Source organism: Corvus hawaiiensis, chromosome 6 (genome assembly GCF_020740725.1).
Source record: "Corvus hawaiiensis isolate bCorHaw1 chromosome 6, bCorHaw1.pri.cur, whole genome shotgun sequence".
NCBI classification, from domain to species: domain Eukaryota; kingdom Metazoa; phylum Chordata; class Aves; order Passeriformes; family Corvidae; genus Corvus; species Corvus hawaiiensis.
The window spans coordinates 49,490,375-49,504,194 of NC_063218.1; the positions used below are offsets into that span (position 1 = coordinate 49,490,375).

At 45.9% G+C, this 13,820-nt stretch overlaps 1 protein-coding gene across 6 annotated transcripts in view; it reads right to left on the minus strand.

Annotated features, from left to right (window-relative positions):
• OSBPL5 (oxysterol binding protein like 5) overlaps positions 1-13,820 on the minus strand; it is a 214,359-nt gene that overhangs the window by 172,355 nt on the left and 28,184 nt on the right. For 2 of the 6 annotated variants that reach the window (XM_048305786.1, XM_048305784.1), the window contains exon 1: positions 2,144-2,356. The exons of 1 other annotated variant lie outside the window; for it this stretch is intronic. In XM_048305786.1, coding sequence (XP_048161743.1) covers positions 2,144-2,194 — 51 coding nt within the window. In that variant the 5' untranslated portion in view covers positions 2,195-2,356. Of the gene's footprint in view, positions 1-2,143; positions 2,357-2,624; positions 2,699-3,173; positions 3,242-3,271; positions 3,681-13,820 lie in introns of those variants that run through there. 3 more of the 6 variants (XM_048305787.1, XM_048305789.1, XM_048305790.1) reach the window with 3 other exon arrangements.

Genomic DNA, 13,820 nt, shown 5'->3' on the forward strand with positions numbered 1-13,820 from the left:
AAAATGTGGAAACCCTGGGCAGTTTGTACACTGCTCCTTAGTCCTCCACAGAGGCTCAGCAGCTACTTATCAAAAGGGTGTTTTTCAGGATGGTTGTCTCCTTCCTCCTTCATTGCATGACCAGAAAGAGCCACAGTGGTGGGGAGGAGCTGGGATGAAGGCAGAACCTGTGATTTGGACACAGCCCTGTACAATTAAATGCACCACAACCACACAGCTCCAAAATGAGGGCTGAGCAGCACCTGGGAGGAGTTTGCTCTGTTTCAGACGCCTGGTGCTCCAAAGCACAGCATAAACACAATGACAGTCAGGAGCCTCCATGAGGAGTGAGCAAGCCCAGACCCACACTGAGACATGCTGGCAGAGCAGGTCACCGTCATTCCTGCCCAAACTCGTGTGTATTTGGCATTTGGATTGTTCCCATTCCCTCAGCTGCTTCCTGTGTTTCCTTTACCTTAGTAACCACAGCAGGCATGCACAAACACCTACAATGTGCTGCCAGAGACACCTCATGTTGAGGAGTGGAGGCGTGAGGAGCAGCCTTTCTGGTTGAGAAAACACTGTGCTATTAATGCTCCAAAGGCAGGGAGGTCAGGAGAAAAAACACTAAATGCAGCTTTTCCCCCAAATAAAACAGGAGATCAAATAGCACAAACCTGTGCAGTTGCACAGGGGGGTCTGTGCTCCGCAGCTCGGAAGCAGCAGGGCCCTGCTGACACACTTCAGGGCAGTTTCATTTTTACCTCTTCAGCCCCAGATCCAGCACTAAAAGACCTTCAGCACTGGCAACACTGACAATCTCACAATTGCCTCCAACAGGTAACAGCTCTCTGGGACATGAAGTGAGTCTAACCCAATTCAGATTAGCGTAACCAAAATTTTTATGATCTATGAACATAGTAAGAATTAGTCGGGTCTCAGTTTTGCTCTGAGCACGGCACACTGATTTCAAACACTGCACTTTACAGATTATAGGAAGGGCCTTTCCTTAGAGATATCCTGGGTTCCAAACCACAGCACTGTATCAGAGAGCCATTTTGCTCCTGCTGTAGCCAAGAAAGCACCTTGCTAAATATCTAATCCAGCAATGGAAACTGAACCACCTGTACTGTACAAGCCTCCCTCCCACTCACCTGATGAATCAGTTTTGCAATAAAGCACATGAAAATTAAATTAAGCACCATGAAAAGATTAGAGCAGTAAATCCGCCTTTCAGTTACTTTCATGCATCACCATGATTAAATCATTCCTTAGGTTCACTTTGTCCACTTCAAACCAAAATAGGCGGTGGGCAGGACTATGGCCTGCATTTTCTCCCTGGAATCAGAGAACTGCTGTCTGTACCTCCATCAATAGTGCCACAAAGTAACCCCTGGAGCTGAAACTGACTCCCTTGCTGCCTCCACGCCCTTTCAGCCCAGCTCAGCTGTCCCCCTGCTTGCGCGGCCGGGATGGGGACGCTCCCAGGGTCACCTCCCATCCCACTAGGAGCTGCCCAGCCGAGAACACCCATTCTTCTCTTCTGGCAAGAGAACTTACCACACACAAAGCCTGGCTTGAGGCTTCTGTCTCTCCCTCCCCACTCACACCGCTTTGGAAACTTGCTGCCAAGGAGGAAAGGTGGCAGCTGGGGACACATCCAATGCAGTGGCTGTTCTCTGCTGTACAGACATTGCTGAATACTGTTGTTATCTCGTACATCAGTGCAAGGAGGGGGAAGGAATATTTTGACAACAAAGATACTGCTGCAGCTGGATGAAATGAGGTGACTACACAGTTTAAAGAACTTTCCCCCTCACTTATGTTAAACAATTGTTTCACACTACAACACTTTAGGTTTGCATAGCACTTGAAAAATACGGTTTCTGATCCAGCAGACAGTTGCACGTGCTTATATTTTTATTTCTCTAGGAATGCTGCCTTGCTTCACTTAGTGCAAGCTAAAAGCATTTCCAAACGAAGCTTTCCAAAATCTGGTTTTTAGATAGCGATGCTTCTGGTCTCCACTGTGGTATCTGTCAAAGCGCCTATAGGAAAGGTAATTACTATTGTCAATTAAATGTAGCCAAGTAGTAACAGTGCGGTCTCCTTACTAGTTCCTCACCATGCTGGAAGAAGTACATTAAAAATGCGTTCCACCTACCAGATATTCCCACATGTCTAAAGAAATCAGGTCTCCTTGACAGCACGCCATCCACACGCCACACCGGCCTCTTGCTGGCCCCCCAGCCCTGCCATGCCGAGATGTCGGGGGGCAGGGGGCTCACCCCACAGCTCCCATCGCCAAACCCCAAAAGGCACACGTAGAAACGGCGACGCACAACCTGGGCACAAAGCACGGGCAGAGGCGGCAGGGTTACCCTCCCAGCGCTCAGGCCCTCACCAAAATCACGCCGCTCGCAAGACGACGCTGGGGTACCACGTTATACTTAAAAACAGGCAACCTGGCAGCGCGGGGTACAAGAAGAACAGCTAGCACGGGAGGCGGGGGAATGGATTTATTGGGATAATTTAGGGCGGGGGGTGGTATATGCTTTTATAGAGTATTTCGGGGAGGATGGCTTTGGGGGGTTCGGGGGAGGACGTGGCTTTTGGGGGCAGGGGGGAAGCCCGGCGCGTCTTACCTGGCCGGGGCGGCCGAGCCCCCGCGCGGTGCCGCCCTCAGCACGCCGCGCCCCGCCGCCGCCGCCGCATCGCCGGGACACGCGTGGGACGGGAGCGGGGACACGCGTGGGCCCCGCCGAGCCGCTCGCTGCCCCGGCGGCACGGAAAGCGCGCAGCGCCGGGCCGCGGCCGGACAGCTGCTCGGGGGAGGCGGCGGCAGGAAATACCAAAAGACTGATCCAACCACGCTAGGGAGAGAGGGAGGGAAGAGAGGGGGGAATGGAGAAGAAAAATAGAGGGAGAAAAAAATAAAAACGGAGCGGAGGGGGAAAAAAAAAGAGGAAAGGAAACGTGCAAAATCCGGGCGGGATCGGCGCGGCGCGGAGCTGGCGCGGTGCTCGGCTCCCCGCGGGAGTGCCCCCGGGGAGCTCCCCGGCCTCTCCCGGCCGGAGCTCGGCTCCCTTCGGTTTGTTATTCCCCCCCACACTCCCCGCAGTTTGTTTCTTTCTTCTCCTCGGCACAGGGAGAGCCTGAAGCCAAGGCAGAGTAAATAAAGCAAAACCACCAACCTCCTAAACAAGAATCAGGCGGACCCCCCGGCCAGCAGGCAGCAAGCCATCCCTGGGGTTCACTGACGCCACGCGCAAGATAATGGAGAAAAGCCAACCTGGGGGAATCACCACGGCGAAGCCCTGCAGCTGCAGGAGCAGTTTGTCTCAGCATCCAGCCACACGCCGACGCCGTGGCTCAAAGGCGCCCGTGCAATATGCAGCCCTGACAGGCAGCTGGGCACGCTCCCAGCTTCGCCTGTGCATCCAGAGCGAAAAATCAATCCCATGGCAAGCACGGACCCCTAAGCTCCTCCAGACGAGGAGGACAGTCCAATCATCGCATCCCTGGCCGCAGCCCGCCTGCCCTTCGGGGGAGGCATGACTTTACAGGCAGCAGGGTATCTGGTAAAGCATCACGGCAGAAAACGACCCAGCCACACGCATTTAACTGCTGCTTCCTCTCGCCTTCACTCTGTGAGTCCCACGGTTCAGCACTGGACCAAAAACAGGAAGCCAAGCAGGACTTCACACCGCCTTCATCTCCATGGGAAAAGGGGTAGCAGAGTTAAAAGGCACCCAAACTTTCTGAAACCAAAATCACATGAAGGGATAATGTGAGCAACATGAGTCTGATTTGCATCACTGAAGTCTGAATCACCCAAGTACAGCTGAAGCTTTGGTGCAAAATACAGCATGAAGCTCAGACTCATGCTCCTGAAACCAGAAGCCTTAAATCATGTGCCTGAAGTGCTCTGCTACCCCACCCTTCACAGAAAAAGCCAGCTCCTTTTTCTTTTTAGTATGTGTAGCCTCTGAACCAAGACAAAGACCACTAGCTCTGATGTTCCTCATACTACCCAGGAAGCCAGCTTCCAGTGCTAAAAACCAGCAACTCATTACTTGAAAAGGTCTCCCAAATCTTAATGAAAAATCCTGAATTCACCCAAAGCTGCAAGCTCAGCTTGGACCAGGGCACAATTTCTCTTGCTCACTGCCTCCAGCCAACTCCAGCCCATGCACGGACTACAAGGCTTCACACTGCACCACTGATATCCATTTACCTAATGCAGTAGAGGTAGATGATTTTCTCCTAATGAGCTCAGTGGGACATAGAGCAGAATGCACTATACCTAGCTAGGAGTAGAGCATGGTGCTGGAAGGAGAAGTCACCATACATTTTTGCTCTTTCCTGGAAGTTCTTGTACAAAGCAGAACTATGAACAGATCATAAACTATGAACAGCTCACACACCCTAAGCTGTCCCTGCTATTCAGGAGTCACCATAGCCCTTCTCTACCCTGTAAATAAGCCCCTGAATCACTTGCATAGGGCAGGTGATTTTAAGTTCACCTGTATTTGTTGTGATTTCTGCCATCATCCATAAGGTGTGGAGAGTTGTCATGATTCCAGCTTCCTTCAAGTTAGTCAGGATTTTGACTTAATCCTCACCAAAACTTCACCCTGTGGGCAAGCCTGTACTGTGCAATGGGGCAGGGCACTGCATGGAGATGCCAAGGCCTCTCATCATCCTGGGCACTGCCAGGTTGAGCCACCCTCTTAGAGAGCAAAGCAGCTCCCCCTGCCTCATACTGCCTTCTCACTCTCCCTGCTGCCTCCTGTCCTGTCCGTTCCAGGCCACACTGGGATCCTTTCTGTGTCCTTCACTCCCTTTACCCTTCTGCTTTTAGAGTTGGAACATTCAAATGCAGCCAGGTAGTTTGCCAGCACCTTGTCTGGTACAAATGTCTTTCTAACTAAACCATGGACTTGACATTGGTCCGGCTGTCTGTCTCCAGACTGGCTTTGTCCCACCGTGGCTTCTCGGCTAGTTTGGTACAGAGATCTACAGTTTTTAGCATCCTACATGAACCTCAGTGGGACTTAGAGTTCACTTCCCAAGGATTTCCATTTTAAACGTTTTTTTAAAACCCTTCTAAAAGTGCTTTGGCGAAAGATTTCTACTAAATTATTTTCTTATCAGGCAGTCATTCCATGATTAATAGTGTTTCTTCTGTTCACTGCCACATTGCCACACACCACTCATTTGATAAAAAACTGAGCGTCCAAAATTATTTCTGTCAAAACTTAGAGACCCCCATAAAAATAATAATACATTATGTTTTCCTATGTGCTCTAGGACAGTGCGTGTGGCATTAGTGACATGGATACACAGAGCAATACTTGTCAGTTAAATTGTCAATATTTTGTCTGTAAACTGGACCACCAGAGAAAATTTACCTCAGACTGATGCTTTGCATCATGCAGCCACAGCATTTCTTACGGTCCAGGGAGCCCTGAACTTGCATTTGCTGTGTCTTCAGGCCTTGCACCAGATGGGTCCTCTGACTCTGGTTTAGAGCAATCCATCACTTGCCTGTCTGTCTGTCAAAGCTGGGACCTGGACCTGTTACCCCTTTATAAGTCCCCCACAGAAATGGGGGGACCAAACAAGGCAAACACTAATATTTTTAAAGACCATTTTTCACAGCCCTCTAGTGTCTGTTCCGTTAACAAGCATTCAGAGGACATATCTGCTGGTTATGTGCTGTCTGCAGTCCATGCAGATACACCTGAGCTGTGCATAAAACCCTGAGTGGGTAGATGTGGAGTACAGAGCTCATAACCCAGCCCTGCACTTGGGGTGAGCTTTGCTGTGTCCTAACGCCACCTGAGCTCCCTAGCTTAAAGCTAATTCTTCAGTGTCCCCCAGATACGATATATCCCTTTGACAAAAGCTCTCTGATGGATGTACCTTGCAGTTAGAGCTGAGGACCCTTCTGGCTTCAGCTCTCCTTTGCAAGAAATCAGTGTTCCTTTTAGGGGGTTTGCAGCTGTGTTATTTCCTTTGGGCATTTGCCGGTGTTTGCAACACTTAACGTTCCCACCACAGCAACATAGCTCTGTCCTAAAAGGGCTTGTAAACTGGTCTGAACTCTATCATAAACAAGGGTGACAAAAGCAGCAAAGCACAGTAAGCTTTAATTCTAGTGCTGGGAGAGTCAAGTCAGGGTGTTTCAACTGTTTACTCCAGTCCTTACAATCCAATAATGCAACTCAAAGACTTTGATAGTCAGAACACTGGAAAGCAGTTATCTCCTGTCTTTTTATGACAACCCTTAGAGATGTGCAACAACACAGTATCAGTGTTGTCTAAAAACTGTGGTAAATGCAGACAGGGAGGTGAGCTGCAGCAACAGACATCACTCAGTTCTCTCAGGTCAGCAGCCTGCCTAGGAAATGGTTGCAGTGCTTTCCCGTGCATCTTCCTTTTCAGATCCTCCACCTTTCACAACTGCTGAATGAGCTCCTCTTTCCCCCAACAGAGCTCAGACCCCACCTGTGTGAACTATAAACTCATATTCATTTTGTAGAGTCCAGCAGACTTGCATTTTATGCTTTCCTGCATCTCACAACATATCTACGATAGTTCTACAAGCTCCCGTTCATGGCTAGAGAGATAGTTAAATACCATTAAAGCCACAAGATATATTTATTGGCCTCTATTAAAATGAAAATGGAGAGGATCATATTCCTATCATTATAATTACTTACACTGGCTCTACAGCCATAACCACATTAATCAGACATCATATGAACGGTTGTTAGCATTGTAAGATACTTGCCCTTGAGCTTATGGCACATAGTGAGATAAGAAGCAGGAAGCTTTAAAACAAATGAGTTTAAAAAAATGTTATTAAACACGGGTCTTTGTGATTAGCCATAAGCTTCAACACAGCTGTATACAATTAATGATAAGGAAAAGATCAGTTTTACCCACAAGTGTTTTCCAGTGCAATGTTCCTTAGCGAAAACATTCAATGCCATATCTGGACAGAGCAGGACTTTCTTGTTAACCTGTGGATACAAAAATGCTGCTAGCAAGAACTTTCTTGCTTCTTTCTAAGCCCGTGGGATACTTTTCTCTCTCATGAAGAGCTTAGCAGAAGTTCTATAAACTATGAACACCTGCGACCTTGTAGAACTATGTTTATGGTACAGTAGAAAAATATTTTGACAATGGATGTTTAGGATTTCTAGCCAGTCCACCCAGGGGGTGACTGATCCTTTGTCCAATTAGACTATGAAGAAAAAAGTCTGTAAAAGAGTTTGTAAAATAATTAAAGAAATCAATCTTGCTGCACAATTGCTACCTGTTAGATCTTCTCTCCTCTCCTCCCTGCGGCTGCAGGATACAGTAATATTTGGTACAGTAATATTAACCAATAGTAGTCTGTCTGTTTAGAGCTCTGAAAAAAACATGTTTGTTCATTTTACATTTTGGAAAACAGAGCTGCTGCTAAACCAGGATCCTAATTGCTAGTTTGCTGGAACAGGTCTCTGGAGAACTTAGTTAGAAAAACCACAAACATGTCCCCGGGAGCCACTGGAGACTGGAGTCCTCTTGTGGCAAAAGGTAGAGGAAAATTTCCAGTGACTGATTACTGCTGAAAGCTGGGACCTAGTAAGAGGTACAGGGAGTATCTGCTTTGTGAAGAGCTTCATGTCACATTGCAGAGCATAAAAGCAGCAGCGTGAAGACTTCGCAGCTGGCAGTGGGCAAGCATCAAAAGGAGCAGGATGCCACAATGTTTTGATACTGCAGACTGTGCTTCTGTTTACTGTGGTAGCTCCTGTCTGTTAGTGTGTTCCCTACTGAGATGATGTTTCTGGCTGGGGCATTTTGGTTTTTTCTGTCTCTGTTAGCAGAGGTAATTTTTCCTGAGTGGTTTGCTAGCAAGAACTTTTCTCCTGGCTAATACATGCACTGTACAGTATCAGAGGCCAGCTCCTATCCTTCTTATCAGTCTGGTGCTGAGGCGGGCAGATAACACAATTCTAAGGTCTTGTTTAACTCCTGCTGCTGTTAATTCCATCTCCTTTTCTGCTGTGTTGTTCCTGTCTGCAATAGACCCTAGGCCTTGAGCTCATCTGAGGAGACATTTCTATGAATGATGGATGTTGGCCATGTTAGTGCCGTGATCCCTGCCTGGAACAGCACTGCAGAAGATGGAGTAAGTAAATAACCTGCAAGTCTTTCTTTACCCACACACTGTGGTCAGAAGGCTTTCACATACCCACATTTGGGCTTGGGTTGCAGCAAGGAGGCTATCTGACTAGAAGTTTAACCCCTGGGCCAAGCCTCCAAAGCGCTTGTAAGCCCCTCACAGCTCTGATGATCCTGCAAATGAGATTTTGAACTTTCAGGAAAAAGCCTCCAGCAGGAGCTTGTAGCAGAGGCTTTGGAGGCAGCTTTAAAGACCTGCCGGTAGCAAGATAAAAGATCACAGATACTCTTACCTGGTTTATTTTCTCTATCCAGCCTATCAGATGCTTGGATGGTGCCCTGCTTTCTACAAACTTAACCTCAAGTGTGCTTTTCAGGAATCTAAATACAACACCATTTCAACTACTTCACCCCAGACCTCATTCCAGAGAAATCATTTGTGATCTTAGGTATCTTTTAAACAAGACTTCTAGGGCAGACCTTACCTTCCCTACCCTGCAGCCTCACCCATGTGAACTTCTGTCTCAAGGGGTCTCCTTCAGGAATCCTAAATTAAGGTCTGTGTTGGGAAGTAAAACTGTTCCAGATATGCGGGTCTTACTGCAGCTGGAGTCAAATGATGTTTAGTTGTGACTACCCAAGTTCTTAATTTCTTACTGTCCAGCTGAGGCCTGTTCCCATCAAGCACCATTGACCTGTTTTGTTTTCCTCCAAATGTCTAAGCCAGCAAACTAAGCTGAATGCTGCCATTACGGCTTTGGTATAAAAAATAGATCAAAGAGTTTGGCTGCCGTTGATTTGCTCCCATAGGCCTGGCCAGTAACTAACTGCAAGTATCATCTTGGAGAATAGCTCAACATGCTGAGCTGATCTGGTGAGCAGGGCTCCTTCTGCAGCTAGCAGCAATCTGGAAAGCAGCCGAGATATCCAGGATCTGACAAATTGTCCAGTGAAATCTGGGCTAGATTTCAAAACCCTCGATAAGACATGACATAAAAGCAATTTGGTATTCAAAAACATTCCAATAGCCCTTGTTGTTGGTCAGATTTCAAGCTAATTACAAAGCAAGCTAGCTGTTACAAAGTCTCAAAGGATTAAACAAAAACATTGATGCATATGTAAACATATCCATGAGTAGAGTCATAGCACAGTTTGGGTTGGGAAGGATCTTTAAAGGTCAGCCAGTCCAACCCCCCTGCAGTGAGCGGGAACATCCTCAACTATGTCAGGTTGATCAGAGTCCCATTCAATCTGGCCATATAAATATGTATATAAATTAAGTTCTAGCATGGCTGCAACACGAGTCCATCCCATGGGCAACAGTCCTCCCCAAACTGCTGCAGTGTGGGTCACTCTTCCATGGGGTCCTCCATGAAGATGCTCCAGTGTGGGTTCCTCTCTCCATGGGCCTCCCACAGGGTCACAGCCTCCTCTCAGGCATCCGCCTGCTCTGATGTGTAGTGGGATCTCTGCATCTCTGTGGACCTCCATGAGCTGCCAAGGCACAGCTGCTTCACCATGGTCTTTACCATGGGCTGCAGAGGAATCTCAGCTCTGGCACCAGGAGCACCTCCTCCTCCTCCTTTTCCACTGACCTTGGTGTCTGCAGAGTTGTTCTTCTCACATGTTCTCACCCTGCTCTTCTCTGGTCACAATTACAACTGTGCAATCACTTTTTTTCCCTCTTTTTCTAAAATATGCTATCACAGAGGTGTTACCACCGTTTCTAATTGGCCCAGCCTTGGCCAGCGGCACTTCTGCCTCTGAATTGCCAGGGACTGGCTCTGCTGGACATGGGGAAACCTTCCAGCAGCTTCTCCCAGAAGCCACCTCTGTAGCCCCCATGCTACCAAAAGCTTGGCCATACAAACCCAATACAACTGATGTATCTCTATAAAAGGTTCTCCTATCAGACTCATAAACATAGACACGCAGATCTTCATATGGGCCAGTACCGATCTCTCCACACATATTTAGTTATGTATTGACTGATCAATACTCCGTCCATAGATAGATCTGGATCTAGACAGATGAAAATCACAGCCTAATTCCAATTTGTTTACTACTTCATTCTCTCCAGAGAGGGGCATTTTGACTTACAGATGATTGAATCTAGTTCCTGACACTCGATGTATACTATTGATCTGGAGGTCAGGCCAGAGAGTCACAAATCAGCTCTATTAGTGGCTTTGTAATAACACTGTATCATATTCCCAAGCTTGCAGTTGCTTCCCAGGATGTGTTGGTTCTCATTGTTGACCCTTTTAATTTTGCCTGACTCTTGACTCACTCTTGCAGCCAGCTCATCTCTAATAAATTATGGAACTTCTCACAGCTTCTTTCCTGCTCTCCTCTCTGAAATTCATCTTCTGGCTCCATTTGTGATCAAGCAAAAAAGTCTCCTTGGCTGTTACAATTCATTTTAAGGATTCTTTGTTATTGCTGATGCCTCCGGTGAACTCCCACAGGGGCTTGAAGGAGATCAGGAAGACAAAGTACAATAATATTTTTTGCGACTTCTGAAGGGCATCTGGCTTGTCTGCACAGAGGGGTGCCAGGCTTTTTGTTCTCCTTTTGCTTCAAACACCTGTTCGGTGTTACAGTCACAAGTTACAGTTATAGAAATAAAACACAAAATACTGAAGCCTGGATGAAAAATGTTTCCCCAGCACAGATCTAACACTATCAAAGACCATGCTCTGATTTAGAGCCCAAAAGGACAGCACACAAAGGTTTGTTCCAGAGCAAATTGTCCATCCCTTTTATGCCACAAAGGACCTGGTTTGATCCTAGCATCACTGATTAGATCTGTGCTGTTGAAGTCCAAACACAAAGGTACTCTTACAGAGGATGGCGTGATTTAGCTACTACTGGAGTCCTGAAATAGTGGGATAATACCTTGAGAACAATGACGTCTACATGGGTGACCTGATGGTGGCTGCAGAGAACTGTAGATATTTGCTCCACCATTTTGCAAATTAAATTATTTATGTCCTAGCTGTTTTCAGCCCTGATGAACTTCGCTGTTCCCCTGTCAGTGACTGTGTCTCCTGATCCCTACATGCAGTAAAACCACGCTTGCTGTGGTGTGTGACTTTCTCATGCTGTTGATACATTAGCAAGCAGGAGCACATCTGTAGGGCAAAGAAATTGGTAGTGAGGATGCAATACACACACTATTTGCATTTCAGAGAACTGACTTTGGACTAGCTTTAGTCTGGTCCTGTCAAGTCAGCATCCATCAACAACTACAGCAAATTAGGCATGCTCCTAGAGTACATCTTCCCATGCTGATTCACTGAAAGGGGTTCCAGGTGCATGTACTCTGAGACTGCTCTGGCTATGAACCAAAGAGCAGCAAATAAAAACAATCTGGATATTTGCCTCAAAACCACATTGCTGATCTGTCTGAAAAAGAAAGAGAGCAACATCTGAGAAACTAAGAGACTGCTGACTGAAAAAGAAAGAGATACTGATGGAAAAAAGTACCCTGAATGCAAAGACACAGATTTTAGGATAACGTGTCACCTTATCTACTGACTGGTAACCTAAACCTGGCTCCTTAGGTTTGCATGAGCCTTGGAACATGCTGCTTAGCCCTTCTGCATTATGCTCCCTCAATTATACCTGATTATGAGGGTCAGGATATTTGTCCCTGTTCACACCCAGGGGAAAACAGGTGTGTGGAGCAGCTAACCTGTGTGGGACATTGCTGGAAGCAGGTCCCACAGCTGGAACACCGTAGCCCCACATTCCACCAAGCCTCCACTGGGTACAAGCCTTGCCATGAGGCCAAAGGCTGCTTTCTTCAATCAGATACTGTCACATGGTGGTTTCATGCCACTGTTTTGAAGATGAACTATGTTAAACATAGCAGCCTTTCACTTTGAATTCTCATGGTAAAGATACAGGCATTAAAAGTAAGACCAACTTCTGAGAACAGATGTCTTTTAAAAAAGGAATCAGTGAAAAGCATACCACAGTTTTGAACAACAAATGCTACCTGTTGTTACATTGACCAAGAAATTTCAAAAAATACACAAATATATGAAATGTGTTGGTTGACAGTGTTATTAATTGTATTTATATTTGTACATATAGTTAAAGGAGTAATGATCATCAAGTATATAGGAATGAAACCAGAGTTCAAGACCATCAATGATCTCTTGTTGCCCAGAACAAGAGACTCTCTGACATGCAATTAATCCTTGTCCTGCTTCCCACTGGCTACAAAGGAGAGAGCAGAATAATGAGTAGAATAAAATATTCTCTTTAGCTGATCTCAGAGTGAAACAAATAATTACATTTGAATATGGTGAGCTAACTTTATAGTGCTTTTCAAAAGTACCTTAAGTAACCCTTGGGAAAAGAGTTTTTTAAAGCAGAACAGAATCCAAATAAACGTTCCTGAGTGTGGGGTCATATTAAAACCTTCAAGTTCATCCTATTTTCATCAGAGCTGAGCCAAGTGTTTCAGCCAGCTTGTGCTTCTGCAGCAAAACTTCATGCTCCTCACAGCTCTGTCAACCTGTCCAGTGAAAGCAGATGAAAGTCAGCAGTTCTGGACCCAGTCAGAAAGCTCATAGGATGCCTGTATCAGCAGTGACAGTGATGCAAGGCTCTGCTGGTTAAAGCCAGAGGGAAGTCCAGCATATAGATTGGTTTTGAAAAATTGCTCTTGCCACTGACAGGAAATTCTTTTTGTCAGGGAGCAAACCCATGATGGAGTAGATCTGTAAAGGAGCAGTATCACTTGTCAGCTGGGGGTCTGGACATCATCACATATTCTTTTCTTTCCCCAGGAAGATTGCTCTGCGTCACTGGATTATGTTGAATAGGCTGGTAATTTTTAGGGATATTTGAGCAAAATTTTTTCCTCTTCTTCTCTGAAATACATGTCTTGGAAACCTGCTTATACATGTACACACAGTTTCTCCCTGAACAGATGTTACTTTTCACAAAATTACAAGGATGTCATCTGTGATGAATACTAAGTAGTTTCAAGAAGTCTATTCTCTAAGCTGGTACAAAACATAGAACCCAAAGGAAGGAAAGGAGGATCTAGTGAGGAAAATAACATCCTCACCAGACCAGGTCCCAGTTCTGGCCTCAGATACTGAATTTCTCTTTGCAAACCTTTTATGCCTTCACAATTCTTTGTGTGCAGAATGAAATATTTCCCAACAGACTTTGCTTACTTACATTTTATACTCTTTGTGTCAGTGCATGTCTTACCTACCATGTCTAGAATGGCGGTTACTCCTATTCTGATATAAATTACAATATTTAATTTCAGTTCAGTATTGCACTTCCACTGTTGTACAGAAAAACTGAAGCCACTGACTCCTTCTCTGTTGCTTTCCTGTGAGTTCATTAGATTTTCCCTTAAAAAGACTCAGGGAGTTTCTAAAAGCACCGGTTTTCAGAATGGATGATATTTTCAAAGCTAAAAAGACCTACAAAGAAGAAAAGTTATGTTTATGGAAGAAAAAAGTCAGTCAGGTGATATTCTGTGTTTAGGCTTTTTCCTGTACAGAAGAAAAACCAAGCAAGAAATGTCTTTATGTGTCTTTTTTATAAGAAGGGCAGTAAGATACATGCTAAATAACATAACCCTAAAAGCATAAGGCCAGCCAATAATTTCTCTTTCCCTCTCCTTT